The sequence below is a fragment of the Setaria viridis genome, chromosome 2 (assembly GCF_005286985.2).
Source record: "Setaria viridis chromosome 2, Setaria_viridis_v4.0, whole genome shotgun sequence".
NCBI classification, from domain to species: Eukaryota; Viridiplantae; Streptophyta; class Magnoliopsida; order Poales; family Poaceae; genus Setaria; species Setaria viridis.
This window is the reverse complement of record NC_048264.2, coordinates 41,552,813-41,578,627: the sequence shown is the minus strand read 5'-3', so window position 1 is coordinate 41,578,627 and position 25,815 is coordinate 41,552,813. Positions and strand designations below refer to the sequence as shown.

Here is a 25,815-nt window from a genome sequence, read left to right as displayed (position 1 = left end):
GCATCACCTCGCACGCCGGCGGCCCCATTCTTGCGTCCTCGGTGATGCGAAGGGGGCGGCGAAGAGGAGAAGCGAGACACGGAGAGAGAGGGGGTGTGCTAGCGGGCCCGCCGGACCTCGTATTCCGTTCGAGCTAAGCGTGGACGTTTTTCTCTCTCCGGGTATTCTCTCTCGTAACCAAAATGCTGATGTGAATCTTTATGAGGTAGCTGACCTGTCTGTCCTTGTTGGAGGAGGCCTTATGGGCCCGCGGACACTGGGATGTTCGTCATCTGGGCCATATTTAGCCCGGTGATGTTCCTTTCTTTTTTAGTGCACCGGGCTGGAATATTGCTCTATTTCATTTCATCGATTTGATTAGCATGCATGGGCTGCTGAGTGCTGGTCTCTAAAATCATAGCAAACTGCCAAACTAGATCGGATCCCTGTGAAGGGCCTCAATTATTTCCATCATCCAAATAATTTTTCTTAAAAAAACTTCCCTATTCTCGCAGACAAAACTTGCAAATATGTTTTTCCACGTTACCTAAACAGTTGCGTGTCATCACAGATGGATGCCGCTTGAACGGCCGATGGTGTCATACCCTTATTCTAAGACCAAACGGTAGACTTTTTTTTTGTGAACGAACCACCGATAGAATATTCAGATACCTTCAAATCGACCGATGCGTGTATACAGCAAGCTCATCTTTTCTAGATCCAGCGTAAAGGGCACCCGATGTATTCTGCACATGGAGCCCTCATACCTGTTTGCCAGGCTTCTAGCTTGTTACTACGAAAGCATGCATCTGAACGAGGCGCAATCTCGATTATTTTATGGCCAAGTTAGTACGATAGTTAAGACATGAGATGAAAGAAGGTAACTTGATTAAGAAACATTGTATGGGTGTCTCTATGATCAGGTACCTAATGTTGATTCAGGCTTGAGCTGAGGATCCATTTATCTGTGATCACACTAGTTTAGATGCAACTCTGCACTCTGAAGCCACAAATTTCTTAGAACCATCATCTTTTGGTTGTCTATTTCATTGAGTAGACAAAACAAGATCAATTCATATACGGAAAATTCAGGTATCAATTCACCATGATCCTGACATATTTTCGTAGAAAAATTATGGCCCGATATGTAGAGTAACTTCTAGCAACTTTATCCATCCATGATGTTTGCTAATCGGTAATATGTTTTTCACACTCTAAACTGTGAAACGGTTGTGCAGATAGATGCCAGTGGGACTCCAACTTACTATATAACATGCATAATGATGGTTTCACGTATGCCTTTTGTGGAAAGTTTTCCAGAACAAAAGGTTCATATGATGATATGCACCAATTGGAACAGAGACATCTGCTGCAGTGCTGTATGGGCTTTTTCTGCCTTGGGGAATGATTACGAGTCCAAAGCAAACTTTGAATGAGTAATAAAAAGTAGGCAGTTTGGATATTGTTTGTCTAGCAGTTTTGTGAGCTTTACCGAAAAGTAGAAATCATATTAATCTTCAGTATCAGTTGTACTGCAGTAGCTGTCAAAGTTATTTGAGAAGAATCATGTAAAGGCTTGTAAGTTGGCAACCAATATTCAAGGACTCCGTGCAAGTTAACAAAGATGGATCGGTGACTTTGTGTCTGAAGACATTATAGAAGGCACCTTGACAACTAAAGAGCGACTGAAAGACCTCTACATGGATGGAAGGCTGGCAGCCTGGCACTATGGAAGCACTCATGGTGAATAATATTTTAATGACCACCGAGCACAGATGTAAAATATCAAATCTACCGCAGCCTGAATGTTCTTATATGGTCTGAGACTTTGTTCATTTTGTTAACTGCTGCATGCAGTCCAAACATTCTTTTGCTTTTGCGCTAAGGTTAACTGCTCTCCGCACCTAAGTCTCATTTTAATGGAACTGGGGCGTCATTTTGCGATGTCCTGTTATTCCAAAAAAGCTTTCACTAACAGAGACACGCAGCTGAAAAAATAGTATATGCCCTTTTTTCTTCCATGATTGAGCCCATGATCTAGCTCGTGCGACTCACAGCACCCAACTAACCCCTAAATAACGAGTCTTAGATTTTGGCCATATAAGAGTGCTAAACCATTAATCTTTAAGCATAAATCTCCATCACGCTACCTAATAATAGAGCCATTAGATTCTCCTCGTTTTGTGATTAGCACGTGAATTTGTAGCCATTTTCCTGCAATCAATTAGGTCAATTTCTCTCATTTCCATCGGTCAATCGGCACGCGAAATTATGTATCTCCTGGTCCTGGGTACTGGTACTTAGTAGATGTGTTTGCCCCAATTCAGATCTGATCTCAACCGTTGTAAGCTAGCTAGAGAGATTCCTGACTAAAAAAAGATCCCTTGCTGGAACACAAACGGCAGGCAGGAACATGCAGCACGATCATGATCAGAGTAAACAAGTGCAGGCACGCAACAAGTTGTGCTTAAACTAACTGGTCTCAGATCTGGGAGGTGAGAAGTGAACAGACAAACTGCGCCAGGAATATATGGTTTTCTTAATCCCCCTTCCATGTTCCTCACGGTGACAAGATCTAGTTTCCCATGCCGATGCCGATGCCGATGCTGATGGTAAGGCTGCTGCGTGTTCAAGACAGATCCGATCATTGCAACCACATAGTCCACTTGCGCAGGTTGCTCCAAGATTAAAAACCGAAAGAAGAGACAAACCGATCCCCTGTTTCCATCTTCCGATCGGCAATGAGCCAGAAGCTGACTTTGACAGAACTCCCACATATCGAACTTACTGTTCCAGTTAACAACCAGAGGTCCAGAGCACAGCTGGGTTAACGAATATGCCTGACAGTGTGCAAAAGAAAAAACATGGCTTCAAGCCTCCATTTGCAGTCTTGCACTGCGCCGCGACGTGCTCGCCGTGCACTCCCGTGCATTCCGGCCGTTGCCTTGCTGTCCGATACCTCGCCGGAGCACATGGACCGGAGGTGACTGGTGAGGAGTTCCCGGTCCACGTTTTCTGCATGGATGCTGGTAGTTTAGTTTGTAGACACACCGCCGGATCGACGGATCCATCGGCCATAGATGGTAACAAAGACCTGGATGCATTTCGCGGCAGGTGTGTGTACAACCTGTGAACTGCCCGGCAACCCGCACTAAGTAGAGAACTCACCTTCCATGCGTCTCCTTTTATCCCGGTTTAAAGTTGGCCCGGGATAAAAGGTTCACGAACCGGGACTAAAGCTCGGTCACTGGCGGGGGGGCTCACCAACCGGGACCTTTTATCCCGGTTGCAAAGGCTAGTGGAAAAAAAAGCCCTGAGAGGCCTTTTATCCCGGTTTGAAACACCAACCGGGATAAAAGAGGAGCCGGTTGGTGTTTCAAACCGGGATAAAAGGATCCCCACGGATGGCTAAAAAGGGACTAAATCCCTCAAACCCTTTTATCCCGGTTTGTAATACCAACCGGGATAAAAGGAAGTCTTTTATTCCAGTTGGTGTTTCCAACCGGGATAAAAGGGTCCTCACGAGTTAATATAAAAGGATTGCATCCCCTATATAGTCAGATGTGCTGTGTAGGTGGAATAGCAAGGAAGTTACACGCGAGGCTTGAGGTCGTGGGTTCGAATCCCATGCACCGCACACGTGCATATTTCGCGTGGATCACTCAACCAGGACTGAAGGCGAGTTCTCTACTAGTGCCGGACGGCACGCCCCACAGGCCCCCTCGTGCATCGACCCGGCAGCCGTCGTGCCTCCTCCTATATAAGTGCACAGCTCCTGGCCTCCTCCCGTCGTGTGCCACTGCACTGGCTTGAGTGTCAGTGCCCTTCACCTTCCTCCATCTGGTCATTGGAAAAGAGGAAAACGATCGCAGCTAGCTAGGCCTTGCCTTGCTGCAGGCATGGCTTCGCCGGCGCCGGCAGCCGGTGCCGTCTATGTGGCCAATGGCGGCCTCACCGACCCGCTTCTAGCGAGCGCGAACGGCCATGGTGCCGCCGCGAAGAAGGCCGGCCACGGTGCCAAGGGCAAGTACTGGGTGGCCTCCGACAAGGCGGAGAGGCGGGCGGCGAAGGAGTCCGGCGGTGAGGACGGCCGCGCGCTGCTGTTCCGGAGGTACAAGGTCAAAGGCGCCCTCCTGCAGCCCTACAGGTAAGCCAGCTCAGCTATTTTTTTTAATGGGTGGCATGCATAGGAATAGTAGATACAGCTCGCTGTGTAAATAGTTTCTATTTGCTTTGGATATGTCTTTAGTTACAGCTCGCTGTGTAAATAGTTTCTATTTGCTTTGAAGATGTGCATTTCCTAGTTGCCTGTTAGATTTTGCCAGCTTAGATCCTGCTGGCAGAATTTTCTTTTAGTGATCAAACCGTTGACCTGAGCCTCCACTGGGCATCATGTTCCAAGCACTAGTTTTGATGCCGACAGAATTGACTGGATCTTGCAGGAGGGCTGTTTCCTTTCTGGTCACATACACGAGAGCACAGACATCAACTTGCATATCTATGCGAGACCTGACGACGTGTATTCATGTAACAGGTTGCTCATCATCATACGCTTGATCGCCGTCCTTCTCTTCTTCGCATGGCGCATCAGGCACAACAAATCCGACGTCATGTGGTTCTGGACCATGTCGATCGTCGGCGACGTTTGGTTTGGCTTCTCGTGGCTCCTCAACCAGCTCCCGAAGTTCAACCCCGTCAAGACCATCCCAGACCTCGTCGCCCTCAAGAGGCACTTTGACCTCCCCGATGGCACCTCCAGGCTCCCCGGCATTGATGTTTTCGTCACCACCGCCAATCCCGTCGACGAGCCCATACTCTACACCATGAACTGTGTCCTCTCCATCCTCGCTGTCGACTACCCGGTCAACAGGCTAGCCTGCTATCTCTCGGATGATAGCGGGGCGCTGGTGCTCTACGAAGCATTGGTCGAGGTTGGAAAGTTTGCGCCTCTTTGGGTTCCATTCTGCCGCAAGTACTGCATTGAGCCACGAGCACCAGAGAGCTACTTCGAGATGGTGGCGCCACCGCAGGCTGGAAGAGAATCGCAGGAATTCTTGAATGATTACAGGAGGGTGCAGATGGAGTATGATGAGTTCAAGGTGCGTTTGGACAAGCTCCCGGATACCATCCGCAAGAGGTCTGATATGTACAACAGCATGAGAACTGCGGAAGGAGATGCAAAGGCGACTTGGATGGCAAATGGGACACAATGGCCAGGCACATGGATTGATCCGACAGAAACCCATGGAAAAGGACACCATGATCCAATTGCTAAGGTACTGAAGTTCAGATTAGTTGTTATCTATGTTTTAGCAAGTAAATAACTGAGATACTCATGCAACCCACTAACTTCAGTTCAGGGATATTTAATGTTGGGCAATGTAGTGTTGTTACCTTAATTTGGCCACTGATGGTTTGATTCCTTCTTTAACAGGTTGTCCTGGATCATCCAAGCCGTGGGCATTCACAACCGAATGCTGAAGGCATTCCCAGCATCGGTGCCACTGATGAGCGCCTCCCGATGCTTGTCTATGTCTCTCGTGAGAAAAACCCAAGCTATGATCACAACAAGAAGGCAGGTGCCCTGAATGCCCAGTTGCGGGCCTCTGCTCTTCTGACTAATGCCCAACTCATCATCAACTTTGACTGCGACCACTACATCAACAATTCTCAAGCCCTACGTTCTGCGGTATGCTTCATGCTAGACCAGCGAGCTGGTGATAACACTGCCTTCGTCCAGTTCCCGCAGCGCTTCGACAATGTTGACCCAACGGACCGCTATGGCAACCACAATCGGGTATTCTTTGATGGAACCATGCTTGCTCTTAATGGCTTGCAAGGACCCTCATACCTCGGCACTGGTTGCATGTTCCGTCGCTTAGCACTCTATGGTATTGACCCACCCCACTTCAGAGCAGAGAATGTCACAGCCGAGGCTAGCAGGTTTGGTAACTCAGCACTCTTCCTAGATTCAGTGTCAAAAGCCCTCAAACAAGAAAGGTCAGCCACACCACCACCACTTGATGACACATTTCTCACCGAGTTAGAGAGGGTCGTGACATGTTCTTTTGACAAAGGGACTGATTGGGGCAAGGGTGTAGGGTATATCTATGACATAGCCACAGAAGACATAGTGACTGGATTTCGCATCCATGGGCAAGGGTGGCGCTCCATGTATTGTACAATGGAGCATGACGCATTCTGTGGCATTGCACCGATCAACCTAACTGAGCGCCTCCATCAGATTGTGCGTTGGTCTGGTGGGTCTCTAGAGATGTTCTTCTCCCACAATAACCCATTCATTGGTGGGCGTCGGATCCAACCTCTTCAGCGTGTCTCCTACCTCAACATGACAATCTACCCAGTCACATCAGTCTTCATCCTGATCTATGCTCTAAGCCCGGTGATGTGGCTTATCCCTGATGAAGTATACATCCAGAGACCATTCACTAGGTACGTCGTGTACCTTCTTGTAATCATCGTGATGATTCACATGATTGGCTGGCTCGAGATAAAGTGGGCGGGGGTCACATGGCTGGACTACTGGCGCAACGAGCAGTTCTTCATGATCGGCTCAACAAGCGCATACCCAGCGGCAGTGCTGCACATGGCAGTGAACCTCCTCACAAAGAAGGGCATACACTTCAGGGTCACTTCAAAGCAAACAGCAGCTGACGACAATGACAGGTTTGCCGACTTGTATGATTTTCGATGGGTGCCAATGCTCATCCCGACAATGCTAGTTCTGTTTTGCAATGTTGGTGCCATTGGTGTAGCCCTGGGCAAAACCGTGGTATACATTGGCACATGGACAGCAGCGAAGAAGATGCATGCAGCACTGGGTCTGCTGTTCAACATATGGATCATGTTTCTCCTCTACCCATTTGCACTAGCAATCATGGGACGGTGGGCAAAGAGGCCGATCATCCTAGTTGTCTTGTTGCCGGTTATCTTTGTACTTGTTGCCCTGTTGTATGTAGGTCTCCATCTCTTACTTGCCGGCGTTATTCCATTCTAGGTGGTACAGTAAAAACAATGTAATTTCTTGTGTAGTTACCAGGGGACCAATTATGTCCTATTGTATCAAATAAACCACTGTATTCTTACTTGGTAAAAATGAAAAAAGGGTACAAATTGAATGCAGATCATTTGAATTCAACATCATACAGTCCACTTCAACTGGAAAACATTGGCTGCAGGGTAGAAGTACATTTGGCAGCTAATGTTAGCAGTTGTTTTTGCTTTGAACTAGTTTTATTTACTCTGCCACTAATGACTTCTGATTTAACTGGAAATAAACTATCTTACTGGTCTCAATCAATCCCAGCTACTGTACTAGTACCAAGCTATTAATCACTCACTTTTTCTTCACAGCTTACCTAATATAAGCCCTATATATCCCTCGTAATGCCAAGAATGCATGACCCAAAGATTCTTCTCGAACTGAATTTCAGCCAAGTACAGACAGCAAACCGTAGGGAACACACAGATATCTAGCACCAAATATCCAGAATGTGACTACTAAAATAGAGACTGATCTCAAAAAATAGAGAACTAGAGACTAACCAAAGTTTTGCAAGAATCAAGGGCACACGGCTGGTTCACACAAGCATTTGATCGAACATTTGGATGATACAACACGGGACAACAGGATATCACTTAGACCAAACATTGATTCCACCAAATTAGAGGCGGAGGATACAGAGGCTCACTTGTGGGAAGGAGAACACGAAGGTTGACGGAGACGTGGGGGGCAGGGGAGCCGACATCGTCGGTGACCGGGCGACGTTGCCGGAGACGAACGCCACAAGCCGCCTCTGCGCGCGTAAGAAACTTTGAACGCTTGGACGCGGTGACCGTTAAGAGATGCGCGGCCGCTTTTGGCGTCGGGAACGAGCTTCGTGGGCTTGATTGTTGCTAGAGCATATCTTATGGGCTTTCAGATTTGTTTCCAGAGAATTTGAGCGGTCTTGTTAATGGGCCGAGTGTTAGACATCTGAGTGAGCTTGCTATGGACGATGACTGGGCCCAGCTGGGCGCAAAAAGATGAAGTTTCTGTTTTCCTTCTTTTCTTTTCTTTTTTTAAAAAATTGATTGAATGTGCATTTAGCTTTAAGACTTAAGATGTATAATCGACTCAAGGTGATAATGCACTTAATACCTAAATTATAAACTCCCTTTGAGTTTCCAGTGCTCAAAATATTCAATGCACAGTTGAAATTAATTTCAAGCGATTCAGTCGTAACTATAAAATTCGAATATATTGTGCGATGAGCATGAACTGACATTTTAGTTTTGTCCTAAATAAAAAAATATTAACATTTTAATACCAAATATTTCGGAAGAAAAGGGGTGCTCATATTTGGCCTGATTAACAACTCATACTACTAATAAATTTTATATCTGGTCTAATTAATTAACTTGTACTACTAATAAATTTATGAACCTACATACTTTGAACCAAATACTATATTAACATTTTACAGTGCCAAATAAATACGTTAAGATATATTTTATGATGGATTTAGCAAAACTAATTTGACATGATAGATGTTGATATATTTTTCAATTAACCTAGTGAAAAGTAAGAGAAGTAGCATGACCTACGACAGAACTAAAAAGTCTAGTGTTTTTGTAGAACAAAAAAGGGAGTAGATAGCATGAAGCCAAACTGCATATGTTTTGCATGCAGGAAGATTACGTAACAACGGTGAAACTGAACCAGCAACGAGTAAATGACGTGCCGGCTGGCATGACGCAGAATTCCATGTCTGACAAGTTGACAACCGGCACCATAGGGGTGTTTGGATACCAGGTGCTAAATTTTAATCGTATCACATCGGATATTCGGATACTAATTATGAGAACTAAACATGAGCTAATTATAAAACTAATTGCAGAATCCCTAGGCTAATTCGCGAGACGAATCTATTAAAGCTAATTAACTCATTATTAGCAAATGGTTACTATAGCACCACATTGTCAAATCATGGACTAATATATTCTTTGCAGTTTCTTTAACTGATTAGCCGCTGCACATTTACGCGGGCTCCCATGTTTCAGGCACTACTTTCGATGCTAATGTCATTACCTAGCACACATGCACGAGTGCTTCCTTTTCCGTTGACAATTTGACATATTTACATGAACATCAGAACATGCATATGCATTAGCATTCACTTGCATCTCTGCAAAAGGACCTGATGGCATACTTTCACCCAGTTACCAGCATTTCTATGACAGACACCTGATAGTGAATTTTGGCTGTGACAGGGCACCGATCTTTGTCCGCTTAATAGCCGTCCTACTGTTCTTCGTTTGGCGCATCAGGCACAACAAATCCAATGTCATGTGGTTCTGGACCTTGTCCGTTGCCGGGGACGCCTGGTTTGGTTTCTCATGGCTCCTCAACCAGCTGCCCAAATTCAACCCCGTCAAAAGCATACCTGACCTCTCTGCCCTAAAGCTTCACTATGACCTCCCCGATGGCACCTCTAAGCTCCCTGGCATCGATAGATGTCTTTGTCACCACCGCCGACCCCGTCAGTGAGCCGATACTCTACACCATTAACTCCATTCTCTCTATCCTCGCCACCGATTACCCGGTCGATAGACTTGCCTGTTACGTCTCTGATGATAGCGGGGCATTGATCCTTTACGAAGCGTTGGTTGAGGTCGCAAAGTTTGCGACTCTTTGGGTTCCATTCTGCCACAAGCATTGCATTGAGCCGGGAGCACCAGAAAACTACTTTGAGCTGGAGTTGCCGCCACTGATTGGGAGAGCATCGGAGGAGTTCATGAATGATTATAAGTGGGTACAGATGGAGTACGATGATTTCAAGATCCGCTTGGATAACCTTCCTGATACCATTCGCAAGCGGTCAGTTGTTTACAATAGCATGAGAACTCCAGAAGGAGATGCAGAAGCGACTTGGATGGCAAATGGGATGCAATGGCCAGGTACATGGATCGATCCAACAGAGAACCATAGAAAAGGAGATTATACAGGAATTGTTAAGGTATTAAAGTTCAGAGTACTGGTTCTTGATTTCTTAATAAGTAGTATGTATTTGAGATACTTAAAAAGCCCACTTACTGCTTGGTTATGGAGCTTCTGTTTTTAAATATTAAATTTTGCACAAGGAATTTGCACTGATACTTTTGATTCCTTTAACAGGTTGTGATGGACCATCCAATCCATGGAGATCATCATGGTCCACAAGTGAACGCTGAAAGAAATCCTAGCTTCAATACCACGGATGTGCGCCTGCCAATGCTCGTCTATGTCTCTCGAGAAAAGAATCCAAGCTACGACCACAATAAGAAGGCAGGTGCCTTGAATGCACTGCTGCGAGTCTCTGCTCTACTCTCCAATGCGCAATTCATCATCAACTTCGACTGTGACCACTACATCAACAATTCTCAAGCTCTGCGTGCAGCTGTCTGCTTCATGCTAGACCAACGGGAAGGTGATAATACTGCCTTTGTTCAGTTCCCTCAACGCTTCAACAATGTTGACCCAACAGACCGATATGGCAACCACAATCGAGTATTCTTTGACGGAACCATGCTAGCCCTAAATGGCTTGCAAGGACCATCTTACCTTGGCACTGGTTGCATGTTCCGTCGCATAGCACTCTATGGCATTGACCCACCTCATTGCAGACCAGGCAACATCACAGCTGATTCTAACAAGTATGGAGAGTCCACACCCTTAACAAACTCGGTGTCGAAAGCCATAAAGCAAGAAAGGTCAACCACACCACCACCACTTGATGACACATTTGTCGCCGAGATGGAGATGGTTGTCACAGCTTCTTATGATAATGGGACTGACTGGGGCAAGGGTGTTGGCTACATCTATGACATAGCAACAGAAGATATAGTGACTGGATTTCGTATCCATGGGCAAGGGTGGCGCACCATGTATTGCACAATGGAGCATGATGCTTTCTGTGGCACAGCACCAATAAACCTAACCGAACGCCTTCACCAAATTGTTCGTTGGTCTGGTGGGTCCCTAGAGATGTTCTTCTCCCACAACAACCCACTTGTTGGTGGACAGAGACTGCAACTTCTTCAACGTGTCTCCTACCTCAACATGACAGTCTACCCAGTCACATCACTATTCATCCTGCTTTATGCTCTCTGCCCAGTAATGTGGCTCATACCTGACGAAATACACATCCAGAGGCCCTTTACTAGGTATTTTGTGTACCTTCTCATAATCATCTTGATGATCCACATGATCGGCTGGCTTGAAATAAAGTGGGCAGGGGTCACATGGATGGACTATCGGCGCAATGAGCAGTTCTTCATGATCGGTTCAACAAGTGCATACCCGATAGCAGTGTTGCACATGGCAAAGACACTCCTCACAAAGAAGGGTATACACTTCAGGTTCACTTCCAAGCAAACAAACGCCGACACCAATGACAGGTATGCCGACTTGTATGAACTGCAATGGACTCCAATGCTGATTCCTACAATGTTCGTTTTGGTTGCCAATATCGGCGCTATTGGCGTGGCCATGGGCAAGGCCGTGGTGTACATGGGAGTATGGACGGCGGCAAAGAAGATGCATGCGGCACTGGGCCTGCTGTTCAATGTTTGGATCATGGTGCTCCTTTACCCATTGGCACTAGCTATCATGGGCCGGTGGGCGAAGAGACCAATCGTCCTAGTGGTATTGTTGCCAGCAGTCTTTGTAGTTGTTGGTGTGATATATGTGGCTCTTCATATCTTACTAGCTAATGTTATACCGATTTAGGTGACATAGTAAAAAGAAACAATGTAACTTCGGAACTCATTATGTTCCATTGTATCAAATAAAAATAATATGTTCATACTTGGTGACACAGAATACTTCAAATTAACGCTATTCGGAATTTGTCCCAGACTCCCGGTTCAAATGTACAATCTAGTGCAACTTGGCGATGGAAACACTGGATATCAATTTTTCATGAACCAAACAAATATTTAATACATGCTAAACTAGTACTTTGTGTACAAGTTAAGAGTGGATTTCTAGGCGAAATATTTATTTTATGTGGATAGGAAGCATTCACCACTATAATGCTGAGGATGCATGAAGACTTTGGTTTACAACAAATTATAAATTAATCCAACGTTCTTTCAAAAAACCAGAGACATTGCGATAGAAGCCCTCTCATGTTATCTTGGAAAAATACACAACCAGTTCTCAATACATTCTATCGAACACTTCGAGCACACAGAACAAGCTCACTCGTGAACCAACAGTTAAGCTCATCAACAAACAGAGCAGAGGAAACTGAAGCTTACATGCGAGCATGTGAAGACGAAGGTCGACGCCTAGGCGGACTGGCGGAGAATCCGCCCCAACTAAAGAAGCGAACGGCGGCGGCGACTTTGCCGGAGATGAACACCGAGCAGGAGCAGCCCTCGAACGGATACTCGCCTCCTCCTCTCCGCCAAATTATACTGTTGTTGTTCTCATTTGATTGGAATGAAATTTGGAACGGAACACCAGCTTTGTGGGCTTCTGAGGTCCCTAGTGAGCTGTACGGTGATGGGCTGAATAATTAAGATATACTAGTCTATGCTTTGTTATTTAGGCCCAAGCCCGACGAAGCATATTCTCTCTCTTCTTCTTTTTCCCTTTTGAAAGAAGCGTTCAGGTTCACGTTATTTGTATACTCAAAAAGGGTCTAGATCCTTATGCTGAATTGCTGGCTACTTCCTCAGTTCAGAGTTTCTTGAGGTGCCTTTGATCACACAATTTGATAAGCAACTGTAGTCATAAATCATGTCACATGAAACATTTATTTTTTTTCAAAAAAAAGGTAGAAGTGGCTATACTTTCTGATGAATTACCACTAAGTACTAATACTATCACATTTAGGCGATTGCATAAAGGATCCTAACCTTGCACCCAATTGCTTCATGACTCAAAACTAAGATCCATGTTGCAAAAAGGTAGAAGTGGCAATTGCTTTGTACAGGGACTCTAGTGCAGTCTACTCTTATTTCTTCTGACCATTATCTGACCAACTTAAATTTTCAACAAATATGATTGGTCAAACGTAACAAAACTCCAATATCATCTTTTCCTCGTGGTGACAGCCACCCTACCTTATTTCAAATAAAACGTACTGAGATTTTCTAACCACCGAAAGTGCATGATTGTACTTAATTTTTAGGCAACATTCTTTAGAAAGATTTCACAAGAAAAGGTACACTGAAATATCAGTGGGCGAGCTAAACTGGTGTTATATATTTGATAAACAACTGTAGTCACAAATTATGTCACAAAAACATTTAAAATATTTAAAAATGGCAAAGTAATTTCTAATAAACCTACTAATAATATCACATTTAGGCGATTGCCAAAAGCTATCCAGGCCTCAAAACTAAGATCCATGTTGTACTAGGTATTATATAGATTAAAATACATCAAATGTATATACCAAATTAAACAAAGTATAACAAGAATACCAGAAATGCAGAAGCATACTGAGAAGAATACCAGATAGTAAACAACTAATGTAAAAGAAATGGAACCATGCATCCCTTTGCTAATGGAGGACTACAAAATTTGGACCTAAAAAATTTGGACCTAGGTATACTGGGAAGTACAACCTGAAAGTGAGAGTTCAGAGATTAGCCAACTTTACATACAATAGAATTCTACTTCAAGTACAGGGACTCCAGTGTGGTATACTCTTATTTCTTCAAATTATCATCTGACCAACTTAAATTTTCAAAAAATATGATTGGTCAAATGTAGCATTTTTCCTCATGGCGACAACGATCCTACCTTATTTTCAAACCAAAAGTACAGAGATTTTTCTAGCCGCCTGGACTGCCTGATTGTACTTAATTTAGGCAACATTCTTCAGAAAGACTTCACAAGAAAAGGCACACTGAAATACGAGTGAGCGAACTGAGTTGGTGTTGGATATATGGAGACTGTAGGAGTTGGTTGTGCCGCTGATTTCACCTTTTCCTATCGAGAGTTGGGCAGTCCGACACTCCCAACAGTGCTCCGTGCTCTCTGAAACCGATTCACCACTTCGCCTGACATCGAAGTCTCGTGCGCTCCTCTCAAGTTCTCACACCCACAGCGAGTCAGGAACTGCAGCACAGTAACGCATCCACAGAAGACTGGGTGGAAGAAGTCCAAGAACTTGCTGTTAACTGTACAAGTGAACGGTACTCCGTGTTCTCCTGTGGCTTTCAGCCTAGCTGAGCTGGAGGCACATCGATCAAAACAACTCGTCGTTACCCCTAGGGTAGCGTGCACGTTTCCGTAAAGATGTCATCCATCCGTGTTGAAAACTTAAAAGACGCAAACCGAGAAGCATTTGTATGGCAAGAAGGTGACTTTTGGCCTGTTGATTTTGATCGGCCAGAAGTTGACTGATTGCTGTAGGCCTGTAGTGCACTAGGCAGGCCTGAAGAACGAATGGAAAAGTATAAAGTAATGGCGGCTTCGCAGTTGCTGTATTTGACCATGCCGGGGAATCTTTTACGGTACACAATACTAGGTTATACTAGTGTTAAAAAGGATTAGTATAAAATCATCCGACGGTTAAGATTAATTGTATATTACTGAAAACTTCACCTGTGGTATGGGTATAGTTTTCACCTGTGGTATGGGTAGTATACATGAGTAGTATAAGTAATATAATAGTATCATGGTAAAAAAACACAAATGGCGTCACTATAACATTTTTTTACACTAACGTAAAGTCTAAAAGACTATTCCATTTGAAATCACATTTTACTAAATTACCCGTGATAATGTACTACTCAGTAGTGGTATTGTGTACTATAAAAAACTCCTAAAAAATACGGTACTCAATAACGGTCCCCCTCGCTTCAGTCCCCAACTCCTCTCCGCCTACCTGCTTTGTTTGCTTTCCCGCCCCATATAAACCCCCAGGGCAAGCACCAACTTGACACGAACTAGGAGTTCACCGTTCAAGATTGATGGCCGCCGCAGCGGTGACTCGCCGGATCAATGCCGGACTCCACGTCGAGGCCGCAACCGGCAACGGCGTGGCCGACGGGGAGAACCGCCGCAACAGCGCAGCAGCTTACTCACCCACGGCCAAGCGGATCAGCGACGCCAAGGACAACGATGCCTGGGTGGCCGTCCAGGAGGGAGACATGCCTGCTGGCGACTCCAGCCGACCCCTGCTGTTCCGGACCATGAAGGTTAAGGGCAGCATCCTGCACCCTTACAGGTTGGTGTGGCGTCCTACTAGACTGTCAATGAATCCTGACTCGAAACCACCATTACATGCTCTTCTGAAACTGACTGCTACCAAATTAATGTGTCTGCCCGTTATCATATCTGTCAGGTTCGTGATTCTTCTGCGACTGATCGCCGTCATCGCATTCTTCGTATGGCGTATTCGGCACAGGAACCATGACGGCGTGTGGCTCTGGGCCATGTCCATGGTTGGGGACGTCTGGTTCGGCTTCTCATGGGCCCTCAACCAGATCCCGAAGCTCAACCCCATCAAGCGCGTTCCGGACATCGCCGCCATCAGAGATCAGTACGAATCCTCCACCTCCGGCGAGTCCAAGCTGCCTGGCATTGACGTCTTCGTCACCACCGTCGACCCGGTGGATGAGCCGATACTCTACACGGTGAACTCCATTCTCTCCATCCTTGCCACTGACTACCCGGTGGAAAAGTATGCCTGCTACCTTTCAGATGATGGTGGAACGCTAGTCCACTACGAGGCAATGTTTGAAGTTGCAAACTTTGCTAAGCTATGGGTCCCCTTTTGTCGGAAGCATAGCGTAGAACCAAGAGCCCCAGAGAACTACTTTGGGGTGAAGAGGCAACCATACATGGGGAGCATGCAAGAAGAGTTCATGAGTGATCACAGGCGTGTGCGCAGAGAATACGAAGAATTCAAGGTGAGGATAGACTCTCTCTTTAACACCATCTACCAAAGGTCTGAGGCGTACAACAGAAAGAATACCAAAGAAGATGGTGTCAAGGCAACTTGGATGGCTGATGGGACACAATGGCCTGGCACATGGATTGACCAAGCTGAGAACCACAGAAAAGGACATCATGCTGGAATTGTTAAGGTATAATTAAAGCCGCACGCTTTCATAATCATTTATTAAATGGATTCATCATCAGCTAGCTATTGAGAATTAACACGCTCTTCGACAGGTCGTACTAAACCATCCAAGCCATAAGCCACAACTCGGATCGCCAACAAGCATTGACAATCCATTTGACTTTAGCAACGTTGACATTCGCCTCCCCATGCTTGTCTACTTATCCCGCGAAAAGCGCCCTGGCTATAACCACCAAAAGAAGGCCGGTGCCATGAACGTGATGCTCCGTGTCTCCGCCTTGCTATCCAACGCACCCTTTCTCATCAACTTCGACTGCGATCACTACACCAACAATTCGCAATCTTTCCGAGCCGCCATGTGCTTTATGCTTGACCCCCGTGACGGCCAAAACACGGCCTTTGTCCAATTCCCTCAACGCTTCGATGATGTCGACCCAACAGACCGGTATGCCAACCACAACCGTGTCTTCTTTGATGGAACCATGCTCTCCCTCAATGGCCTGCAAGGGCCTTCCTACCTTGGCACCGGAACTATGTTCCGTCGCGCTGCGCTATACGGCATGGAGCCACCGCGCTGGAGAGCAGACACCATCAAGGTAATAAGCAAGGCCAAAGAATTTGGTGAATCAGCATTGTTCATAAACTCAATGCTAGATGGCGCCAACCAAGAACGGTCCATCACGCCGATATTCCTTGAGGAGTCAGTCAACGATGAGTTGACATCCCTGATGACATGTGCTTATGAGGATGGGACTCCGTGGGGGAGAGATGTTGGGTGGGTGTACAACATCGCGACGGAGGACGTGGTGACAGGATTCCGCATGCACCGGCAGGGCTGGCGCTCCATCTACTGCTCCATAGAACCAGCCGCATTCCGTGGCACCGCTCCGATCAACCTCACCGAGCGTCTCCTCCAAATACTACGCTGGTCAGGTGGCTCCCTTGAGATGTTCTTCTCCCACAGCAATGCATTCCTTGCCGGTCCTCGGATGCACCCCCTGCAGCGCATTGCATACCTGAACATGTCGACCTACCCGATCGTCACAATATTCATCCTAGCCTACAACCTATTTCCCGTCATGTGGCTCATCTCCGAGCAATACTACATCCAGAGACCCTTCGGCTCATACATCCTGTACCTCGTCATAATCATTGCGATGATCCATCTGATCGGCATGTTCGAGCTGAAATGGGCGAGCATCACCTTGCTGGACTGGTGCCGGAACGAGCAGTTCTACATGATCGGCGCGACCGGCGTGTACCCGACGGCGGTGCTGTACATGGTGCTGAAGCTCATCACAGGGAAGGGTATTCACTTCAGGCTCACGTCGAAGCAGACAGAAGCTTGCTCCAACGATAAGTTCGCCGACTTGTACGTCGTGAGGTGGGTGCCATTGCTGATCCCAACCATTGCGGTGTTCGTGGTGAATGTCGCAGCCGTTGGAGTGGCAATAGGCAAGGCCGCGACCTGGGGATTGTTCACGGAGCAGGCCCAGCACGCTGTGCTCGGGATGGTGTTCAACGTGTGGATCCTAGTGCTCCTCTACCCGTTCGCACTTGGGATCATGGGACAGTGGGGGAAGAAACCTGCCATCCTGTTTGTTCTGATGGTGATGTCCATTGGTACAGTCGCTATCATGTATGTCACCTTCCGTGCCATATACCCTTCGGACTGGACAGAAATTGCAGCTTCTCTTGGTAAAGCAGAACTAGTGACTGGGTCATCTGGGAAGAACTAAATCATTTTGATAATGCCATTGCGCACTTAATGCAATAATTTGGAATCTTTCCTCTATGATTTTAGCTCAATCAAGGGTTGTATTATCCAACGTGAGATGGTGACATGAAAACTATCAAGATTTTTGTTCTCTCTTACTTTTGTATTGTAACTTGTGTGTACGTGATAACAAATCCGACTAGACCCGTGAGGCAGCAGCCTAGCAACATGTTTGAAATCTGCACACTTAATTAACCAAGAGCCAAATCATGATTGAAATGTCAGTTTAATCGCTCCACGAGCATTTGGCAACTGGGTGATCTTCTGAAAAGTTTACATTAGCTTGAGAAGATCTGTTTTATGCAGATCCAACAGTGCAAAAGAGGCCCCTGAAGCGTCGTCTCCTCTGGGGGACAACTTGGTGGCACTCCAACATCCGCTGCCGCCACCCCCCTCCCAGCCTTCTCTCCACCTCGCCGCTACCGAAGCAGGGCACCGGTGTGCCTGCTAGGAAGGCGGCGGCGACGGGGCTCCTCTTGCCAGCCGAGGTGCCCCCGCCTGGGTCAACGACGCGGCGGCGGCCATGGAGGCGGCGGCGACGGCCCGGGCCGGCAGATCTGGTGTCCCGGGGACCAGATTCGGCGCCTCGGGGGGCGGATCCACGTGGATCGGCTGTCGGCGGGAGCTCCCGGTGGCCTCACGCGGGACGGCGGTGATTCCGCCATGAGGGAGCGACGCGAAGTCCGTAGTGGCTGCGCGGTGGTGGTGACCCGGTGCTGCGGGCACAGGCGCAACAGGGCTAAGGCAGCCGTCGGCCTCGTGCGGGCACGATAGGGGCAGGCCTGCTCCTCTTAGGCGGGCGGCCGTTGACGGCGGCGCACGAGCTTGGTGACGGCCTCGTGCAGGAAGTGGCCGCGGGTTCGGCGGCATGGAGGGGCAGTGAGTAGCGAGGTAGGCAGCCTCGTAGCGGCGGTTGCGGCCGTGTGCGGGCAATGGTGTCCTGGGGACTGGCCCAATGGCGGCGGTGGGTAATGCAGCAGCAGCGGAGGGTGGTGGAGCAGGTGGTATGGCAGCGGCGGCGGCATGAAGTGGGAAAGCAGCGCGACGCGGTTGCTCACGAGCATGGTGGCCAATGGTGACCGCATGCATGAGGTAGCGGCCCGCGGGCTGCAGCGCAGGGCGCGGCGTGGAGGTGGCGCCAGCGCGGAAAATAGCAGCGTGAGGAGGCGCTGCACGCAAGCTGTGCGTGGGGCGGCGCGAGGTGCGCGCAAGGAGAATGACTGCCAGCGGGCGAGCGGAGGTGTAGGTACGTCGGTGTGGTGCGAGGAGGCACGACGGCGATACCGCCCTGGTTGGACTGTAATGACTGTGGCCGGGAGTGCCAAACCATGAGCGTGCTGGGGTTAGGATGCTCCCCTCGCCGTCGTTTTCCGTGTTGGGGGTGTCATTTCTGAGCTACAACCTTGCCGCATGGGGTCCTCTGCGTGAAAACCCTGTCCAGTTTCAGCGCCATTAGCATCATGCCCTCCTTGGAGGCGTCGTCTCTAGAGACCCATCTCAGTCCGTGGCATTCCTGGTCCATTAGTCATGGACGACCGCAGTCGGTGGCGACAATTCCGCCACGTGGCAAGCTGGATGGGTGTTGTCGATGCCACGTGAAGGCGATCGCGGTTATGGTGGCGGTCAGGGATTGTCACATGGTTGTTGGTCTTGGTTGCTTGTAACGGACCACGGCGGCTGGCATTGCCAAGCAACGGTCAGTGCAGCGTGGGACTACGTCGGAGGACGACTCCTGCGGCAACGGCATCATGGGACAATTAGGCTTGCAGCGGACCGCAGCGGGTTGCTCAGCTAGGCTGGGCTACCTGTTGCGGTGCATTGTTGGAAGATAGTGTAAGTGACTTCTCTAGCTTGCTGACATAGCGGAGATGCTTTTGCGCAGGTGAAGCGACGAGACGAAGTCGACCTTGTGGCGCCGGCTTGGCTGATCGACGGAGATTTTGTGGAGCGGGGCAATATTGCTCACCACTATGACATCGACTAAAGAAACAGATACGTGACGTGGAGTACTATGGTGGGTGTGGCAAGACCCCCGCGCTTGGTGTTTCTTCAAGGCGACGAGAGTGAGGTGGAGTCCAACAGCGGATGCGGCGAGGTCCCCGTGCGTTGTGTTATCGCGGTGGCGACTGCAAGGCAACCTGCGAGAGATCCGGATTCAGTGGTTTCACTCTGTCAGGTGGAGTGTGGTGTTGCGGCACTATAGCGGAGGGTCCCGCATCACGGTGGCCTTCTCGGTGCGGTGCAATCTCCTTCTATCGGTTTCCTATCAAAGCCTCGTCATGCTTGGAGGTTTCGGCGAATTATGAGCATGGATGTTGGTGGGTGCTGCCGTGGCGATCGGAGTGCTGAGGCCGCGTTGATATCCCAATCCAACCGGTAGGGTGTGGCAGGTTTTGAATTGAGTGGCTACCCACGTTGATGTCCCAATCCAACCGGACGAGTTTATTTTGTTTTGTTTTTCTTTTCTTTTCCCTTTCTTTTCTTGTATATTTTTAGTCTGGAACTCTTTTTTTTTAATATAATTGGCGGCTCTTCTTGTTCGTTTTAAAAAAGATCTGTTTTAGAGGCTTGTGCAGAACAACCTAATTAAAGTAAAAGAGCAAGCATGAACAAAGTAGAACGTCGAGTAACTCTAACACCGTATCTACGATATTCAACCGTGGCTGCATCTAGGTTTCAGCATATTTCTAGTTACTTACTGTTGCAAATGATACCTGTTGAAGAGTAAATGCATCGTGTGATGGTGGTTTCGGGAAAATGTGCACGCCACTTGAGAGTAGAGCATCTACGGCCTAGTTCCCAATTTGGGAGTGGCCAAATTGGCATTTTGCCATAAATACGCAACTGTAGCATTTCGTTTGTATTTGTAAATTATTGTCCAAACATTGACTAATTAGGCTCAAAAGATTCGTCTCGCAAAGTACAACAAAACTGTGCAATTAGTTTTTGATTTCGTCTACATTTAGTATTTCATGCATGTACCGTAAGTTTGATGTAATGGGGAATCTTTTTTTTGCATAGTGTTAAAGTTGGGAATTTGGAGTAACTAAACATGGCTTACATTAAGTTTTGGGTACTGCAAGGTAGAAACATAGGCACGCTTGCAGAAAACGACCGAACTTTTTGCTGAAGAGTACTTGGGAACAGGAGGATTTCTCCAGGAACCTGCACAATCAAGCAAAGGCAGTTGATATCTAGACTAAAATGGAGGGTTAACCATGCAATGCACCATGCCTGAACTGTCAGCTTTATGCTTCCACCGAGGACGCTGTTTTTCAGACACTACAGACACAAGGCTAACAGTTCCGTATTGATTGTACCTGCCGAGCGACCATGGCCATCATCGCGCACCCCCAGCCTCTGCGGTGTGTTCACCCCCAGCAACGGCGCCTAGCTCGTCATCGTCGACGGGCTCACTATGGTGAGCGACTGAGCGACGGCGTGTTCCGGCTTGCCTGGGATACGGCTGCTGCGGACGGGGCCGGCTGACTGCCGGGGAAGACGCGCGGCAGAAGCGGCTCGTGTTCCAGGCGTGCGCTGGAGGACCTGTGTCGAACCCGCCCGAGATCGCCGCGGCGTGCTCCGAGGCGGGCGGCGCGCGGCGGCCGCCGGACGGTGCGGAGAAAGGGGCTTTTGTTTCGTACTTGTGATTACGCTCGTCAATCTCGGCCGGTGAAGCCCGATCCAACGATTAATATAGAACCAGGGGTGGCGGTATTTCATTTACCGTCCACCCGCTTTGGGTAGTCCGCCGCGGCGCCGCCCACCTGGTTGCCATCGACGAAGGCAAACTACGCCGTCGTGAGCTCCGCAACGTGAAAAGGCGAAGAGGCAGGATGCCGCCGAGCTTTCGCCGGCCTGGCCTCGTCAGACTTGGGTAGTCTGCCGACCGGAACGGGGAAGACAACCATGCTCGCCGGCTGCCGCCCGCGACACCTCGACGGGATTCATCCGCGTCAACGCGTGCGAAGCTCGAGAGCGGGCACCTCAGCGAGAGGCCAATGCTGGCGCACGACGTGTTCCGGATCTCCTTGGAGACAGCGCGGTCGATGTTCTTCAGGTGCGAGGTAGGTGGGACGCCGTCGGGATGCCACGGTTCGATCGACGCCGACCGCGAGGTGCACCGGCGGAAGCGTGTCGTATTCCAGGCATGCGCGCGCGGGGTTCGTGGACCCGGAGGCGCGGCAAGACGGAAGGAGCGCCGCCGGGTCGCCGAGGTCGCCGCGGTGCGTTTCGAGGGCTCGGTAGGCATGAGGCGGCGCGCGGCGGCAGGCGACCCGCGCGCGGGGACTTCGCCGAGCGAGCTGGATGGAAACAGGGGTTCGGGGTTCCTTTTCTTCGCGGTAGCTGATCTCACCCGCTTGAGTCCGATCCGACGGTCGAGAGAACCCCAAGGGGTGGACGGTATTCCATTTACCGTCCACCCCTCGGTCTGGGTCTCGGCTCTCGGGTGCTCTCGTCGCTCACCGGGCTCGTCGGCGACAACAAAACACACCTTCCTGGCCCTCGCCGCTAGCTTCCGACCACTTTTCGGACGTTCTGCCGCACGGGATATCGGATGCGCTCGCCGGCAAGGTGGCAAGCTGTCCCGTGGATGTCGGCTCGGCCGTGTCCACGTTCACACAGAGACGCCAGCGCCAAGAGCTGATGGCGTGACGGTGGGAACCGGCCCTGACAACCGGCGGACCGGGCCTCGCGCCAAATGTATCTGCGCTGCCCTGGACGCCGCGCAGCGGCAGAGAGCGCACATGAGGAATGACCGAATGAGATTGTAGCTGCTGTCGCCGTTTGTTTAGGCCTGGGTGCTCGAGGAATGCGTTGGGGATCGCTAGGTGTGGAGCGAATGGCCTGAACTCCGGGGGTGCTGACGTGAAGGAGACGGTTGTCGAGAGGACTAGTGGACGGACGGTAGGATTTTTTTTATTTTTCTATTTTTTTTATTTTGCAGAAATATATAGTCGGATGAAAAAATTGCAAATCCAGGCTATTGCTGCCGGCTGGGCCGGCGATAAGGCCTGACCGCCTCAGCCGCCGGTAAGACGCCGACATCGCGGGCGCGTGTCCTTACCGCTGCCTGGGCCAACGCTAAGGACCTGGCCTCCTGCACCGCAGCAATTCGACCAGCGCGCGAGCGGTAAGGGTCCTTACCGCCACCTTACCGCCGCTTGGGCTGGCGGGGGTTCCCTTATAAAACCCTCGCAGCAAGCCTCCCAACTCTTGAGCCAGACCTGTTGTTTTTGAGAGGAGAACCAGAGAGGGAGAGAAGGAAGGGAAGGAAGAAAGAAAGAGAGGAAAGAAGGGGAAGAAGCCTCCTAGTCATTAGGTAAGTTTTTCAATATCGTAGTATAGTAGATCTAAAAATATCTTGTGCTTTTAGATGCTAAAAATCTAGCTTAGTTTGTACAGTAGATTCGATATTTAGTTCATAGTTTAGTATTTAGATCTACAGATATGTTGTGTGCTTTTAGATGTTACAAATGTAGCTTAGTTAGTATAGTAGATTCGGTTTTTAGTTCATAGTTTAGTATTTAGATCTAGAAGTATTTAGTAGTATAGTTTTATGAAATTTTAATATTTTTATTATACAACCGTAGGATGCCAAGGCGTGGAAAAGCTAGGAAACCAAGGTAATTTCAGTGCACGTTATTACGTTAACTACTAGTCGTATGATTTAATCTTAGTTGCTTCCGGTTCTTACAATGAAAATGGTAAAGGTGGACTGGTGTTCCGTTAACCAGAAATGCCTTCGACCCTTTGCCTCTGCCTAGTGGTGTTTCAGTGCCCGTGTGCTTTTGCGGCGATCCTTGCAAGGTAGCCAAGTCCGATGAAGAGGACACATATAGGCAGGTATTGGATATATTCCAACTTTCAATTTGAGCCTATGCTTCGTCAGTGCCGGATCAACAAGATGGTGAGTAATCGATGTTGTTTGTTAATTTTTTACTATCCTATGATATCCTGCATGTTTTTTTGTTTTGTAACTATTCCGTTTGTTGCAGACCCCTCCACCACTTTGTGATTTTGAGCAGTGGATTAACACTGAGATCAAGCCTGAGGACAAGGAGGAGATGCAGTATATGTTGCGTTGGGCGGTAGAGAACAAGGAGAGGATGGAGAAGAGGCTCAGAGAAGGAGCACAAGGAAGAGGAGGAAAGAAGGTGTCTTGCTGTGGAGAGGGAGAAGAGGGAGATGAAACTTGAGCGTGCACGCCGAGCGAAAGCAGCGATCGAGGAGAACCCCGATGCCCTGAGGAAGGGAAATTGGCCTCATTGTACTCAGTAGGCTCTGTTATTGGCTAATACTCCGTTATGTGCGGTTGGACCTTTCGTTGTGTGTCCATGGTTTATTCATGGATAATGTTGTGTACTATTGGACGTTTCATTGTGTTGTGCTTAGGTCATGTACTCCGTTATTTGCCGCACAATTTTCATTCGTAGTGATCGATTATTTTAATTGTATGTTTTTAATTCTTAATTGGGAAATGTTTAGACTTGTGTAGTGAACGCACGCGAACAATGAAAAGCATTTAACTTCTTATGTAGATAGAGCAGTCCTCGCACATAAAGATAATCGTACACATCATAATTCTACAAATGATAAAAAAATAACAAGTCATCCTACACACTAAATGTGTCCTCGCTTGAAACGAGGCTCGCCGGCACCACGACCACGCCTCGCTACCCGCTGCGCTGCTCTGGTCTGCTGCCGGCCGTACGTCCAGGGCTCCGACGGGTGAACGTTGCGAGTCGGACGTCCTCCCGCTCCCTCCGCAGGTGGTGTCGTGAGGTACTGGGTCGCGTCCTATGTAGGACCCTATGGTGTCCCGAGGTATTGGGTTGCACCCTGTGTAGGACCCTGCGGGGCGTCTGCCAGCTGGGAGGGACCGAGCACGTCAGGATCCACTTTGAAAAGCTCATCGAACCAAGTGTGGCCGTTGGACCTCGCTGCCTCGTCGTGTGAGTCCTTCAAAATCCATCCCTGATTTGTGTAGCCTGCGTAGCCTTAACTAAGCTACATTTTCCTATATCTAAATGCAGCTTAAAGTTTCTAAATATAGATCTAGATCCACTATTATTTCTAAATCTAGATCTACTAATATTTCTAAATCTCAATCCACTATTATTTCTAAATCTAGATCTACTAATATTTCTAAATCTCAGATCCACTATTATTTCTAAATTTAGATCTAAACTAAATTAAAGATATATAGAGATGATTGTGATCTTTCTATCCGCATGGGGTGTGCTTCTGTCTGAAGCATTCTCGTGCTTTCCCTTTTCGGCTTTCTGGTCGCGTACACTCGGATTAGGTGTCCATTTTTTAATTTTTCCACGTTGATAAAAATCCTACCTATTGTTCATACACTAGACTGGATCTCGTTCTTTTAAAAATGAAATTTTTAAAAGATACTATACTATACTAGCGGTTACGGCTGCTGCTAGCTAGGTACAAGATCGAGATAAGATGCGGCCACCCGCACAAGATGTGGGATTCGGCTACAGCACCCCACAGGCGAACACGCACGTCGAATGCCGGTTCGGGTTTGTCTGTGTGCGTAGTGGTGCTCCCGGGCGACGAGCCCACGGCGGCGGTCTGCGTCGGCGACTGTGGGCTACATCGCGCTCGCCAAGCGCGAGTGGGCTTAAACCGAGAACCGTGCTGGGCTTAAAACTAATTACACAAATGGAATCTAATTCGTGAGACGAATCTATTAAACCTAATTAACTATACTATACTTAATTAACTAAACTAAACTATACTATATTATACTATACTTAACTAAACTACAAGATTAAAAAAATTTACCTAAGAAAGACGGAAGAAATTCCTTCCCTCTTCCCCCTCCTCTTCCTCCTTTCTTTCTTTTTTTCTTCCCTCCTCCTCCTCTCCTCTCTTTCTTTTTTTTCTTCCCTCCTTTACTCTTTCTCTTCTCTGGCTCGTGCTGCCTGGCGCTCGCTCTGGTGCGGGGGG

At 48.2% G+C, this 25,815-nt stretch overlaps 2 protein-coding genes and 1 pseudogene across 2 annotated transcripts; all 3 read left to right on the top strand.

The window, feature by feature from the left end:
* Nucleotides 1–3,760: 3,760 nt before the first annotated feature.
* Nucleotides 3,761–7,122, top strand: LOC117844615 (probable mixed-linked glucan synthase 3). The gene is made up of 3 exons (XM_034725344.2): nt 3,761–4,126; nt 4,514–5,255; nt 5,414–7,122. The coding sequence occupies exons 1-3, from the start codon at nt 3,879–3,881 to the stop codon at nt 6,995–6,997; spliced, it is 2,574 nt and encodes an 857-aa protein (XP_034581235.1). The 5' UTR covers nt 3,761–3,878; the 3' UTR covers nt 6,998–7,122.
* Nucleotides 7,123–8,731: 1,609 nt separating this feature from the next.
* LOC117844431 (probable mixed-linked glucan synthase 3) lies at nt 8,732–11,789 on the top strand (annotated as a pseudogene).
* A 3,144-nt stretch (nt 11,790–14,933) lies between these two features.
* Nucleotides 14,934–18,035, top strand: LOC117844612 (mixed-linked glucan synthase 4). Its single transcript, XM_034725340.2, has 3 exons — nt 14,934–15,209; nt 15,327–16,071; nt 16,160–18,035. The coding sequence occupies exons 1-3, from the start codon at nt 14,953–14,955 to the stop codon at nt 17,804–17,806; spliced, it is 2,649 nt and encodes an 882-aa protein (XP_034581231.1). The 5' UTR covers nt 14,934–14,952; the 3' UTR covers nt 17,807–18,035.
* The last annotated feature ends 7,780 nt before the right edge of the window (nt 18,036–25,815 follow it).

What these genes read in the sequence shown, in the direction of transcription:
- LOC117844615 (XM_034725344.2), top strand. Translation starts at nt 3,879, where the DNA reads ATGGCTTCGCCGGCGCCGGCAGCCGGTGCCGTCTATGTGGCCAATGGC. An exon ending in GCCCTCCTGCAGCCCTACAG is followed by an intron (nt 4,127 to 4,513) that starts GTAAGCCAGCTC and finishes TTCATGTAACAG; the next exon opens with GTTGCTCATCATCATACGCT. An exon ending in ACCATGATCCAATTGCTAAG is followed by an intron (nt 5,256 to 5,413) that starts GTACTGAAGTTC and finishes CTTCTTTAACAG; the next exon opens with GTTGTCCTGGATCATCCAAG.
- LOC117844612 (XM_034725340.2), top strand. Translation starts at nt 14,953, where the DNA reads ATGGCCGCCGCAGCGGTGACTCGCCGGATCAATGCCGGACTCCACGTC. An exon ending in AGCATCCTGCACCCTTACAG is followed by an intron (nt 15,210 to 15,326) that starts GTTGGTGTGGCG and finishes CATATCTGTCAG; the next exon opens with GTTCGTGATTCTTCTGCGAC. An exon ending in ATCATGCTGGAATTGTTAAG is followed by an intron (nt 16,072 to 16,159) that starts GTATAATTAAAG and finishes GCTCTTCGACAG; the next exon opens with GTCGTACTAAACCATCCAAG.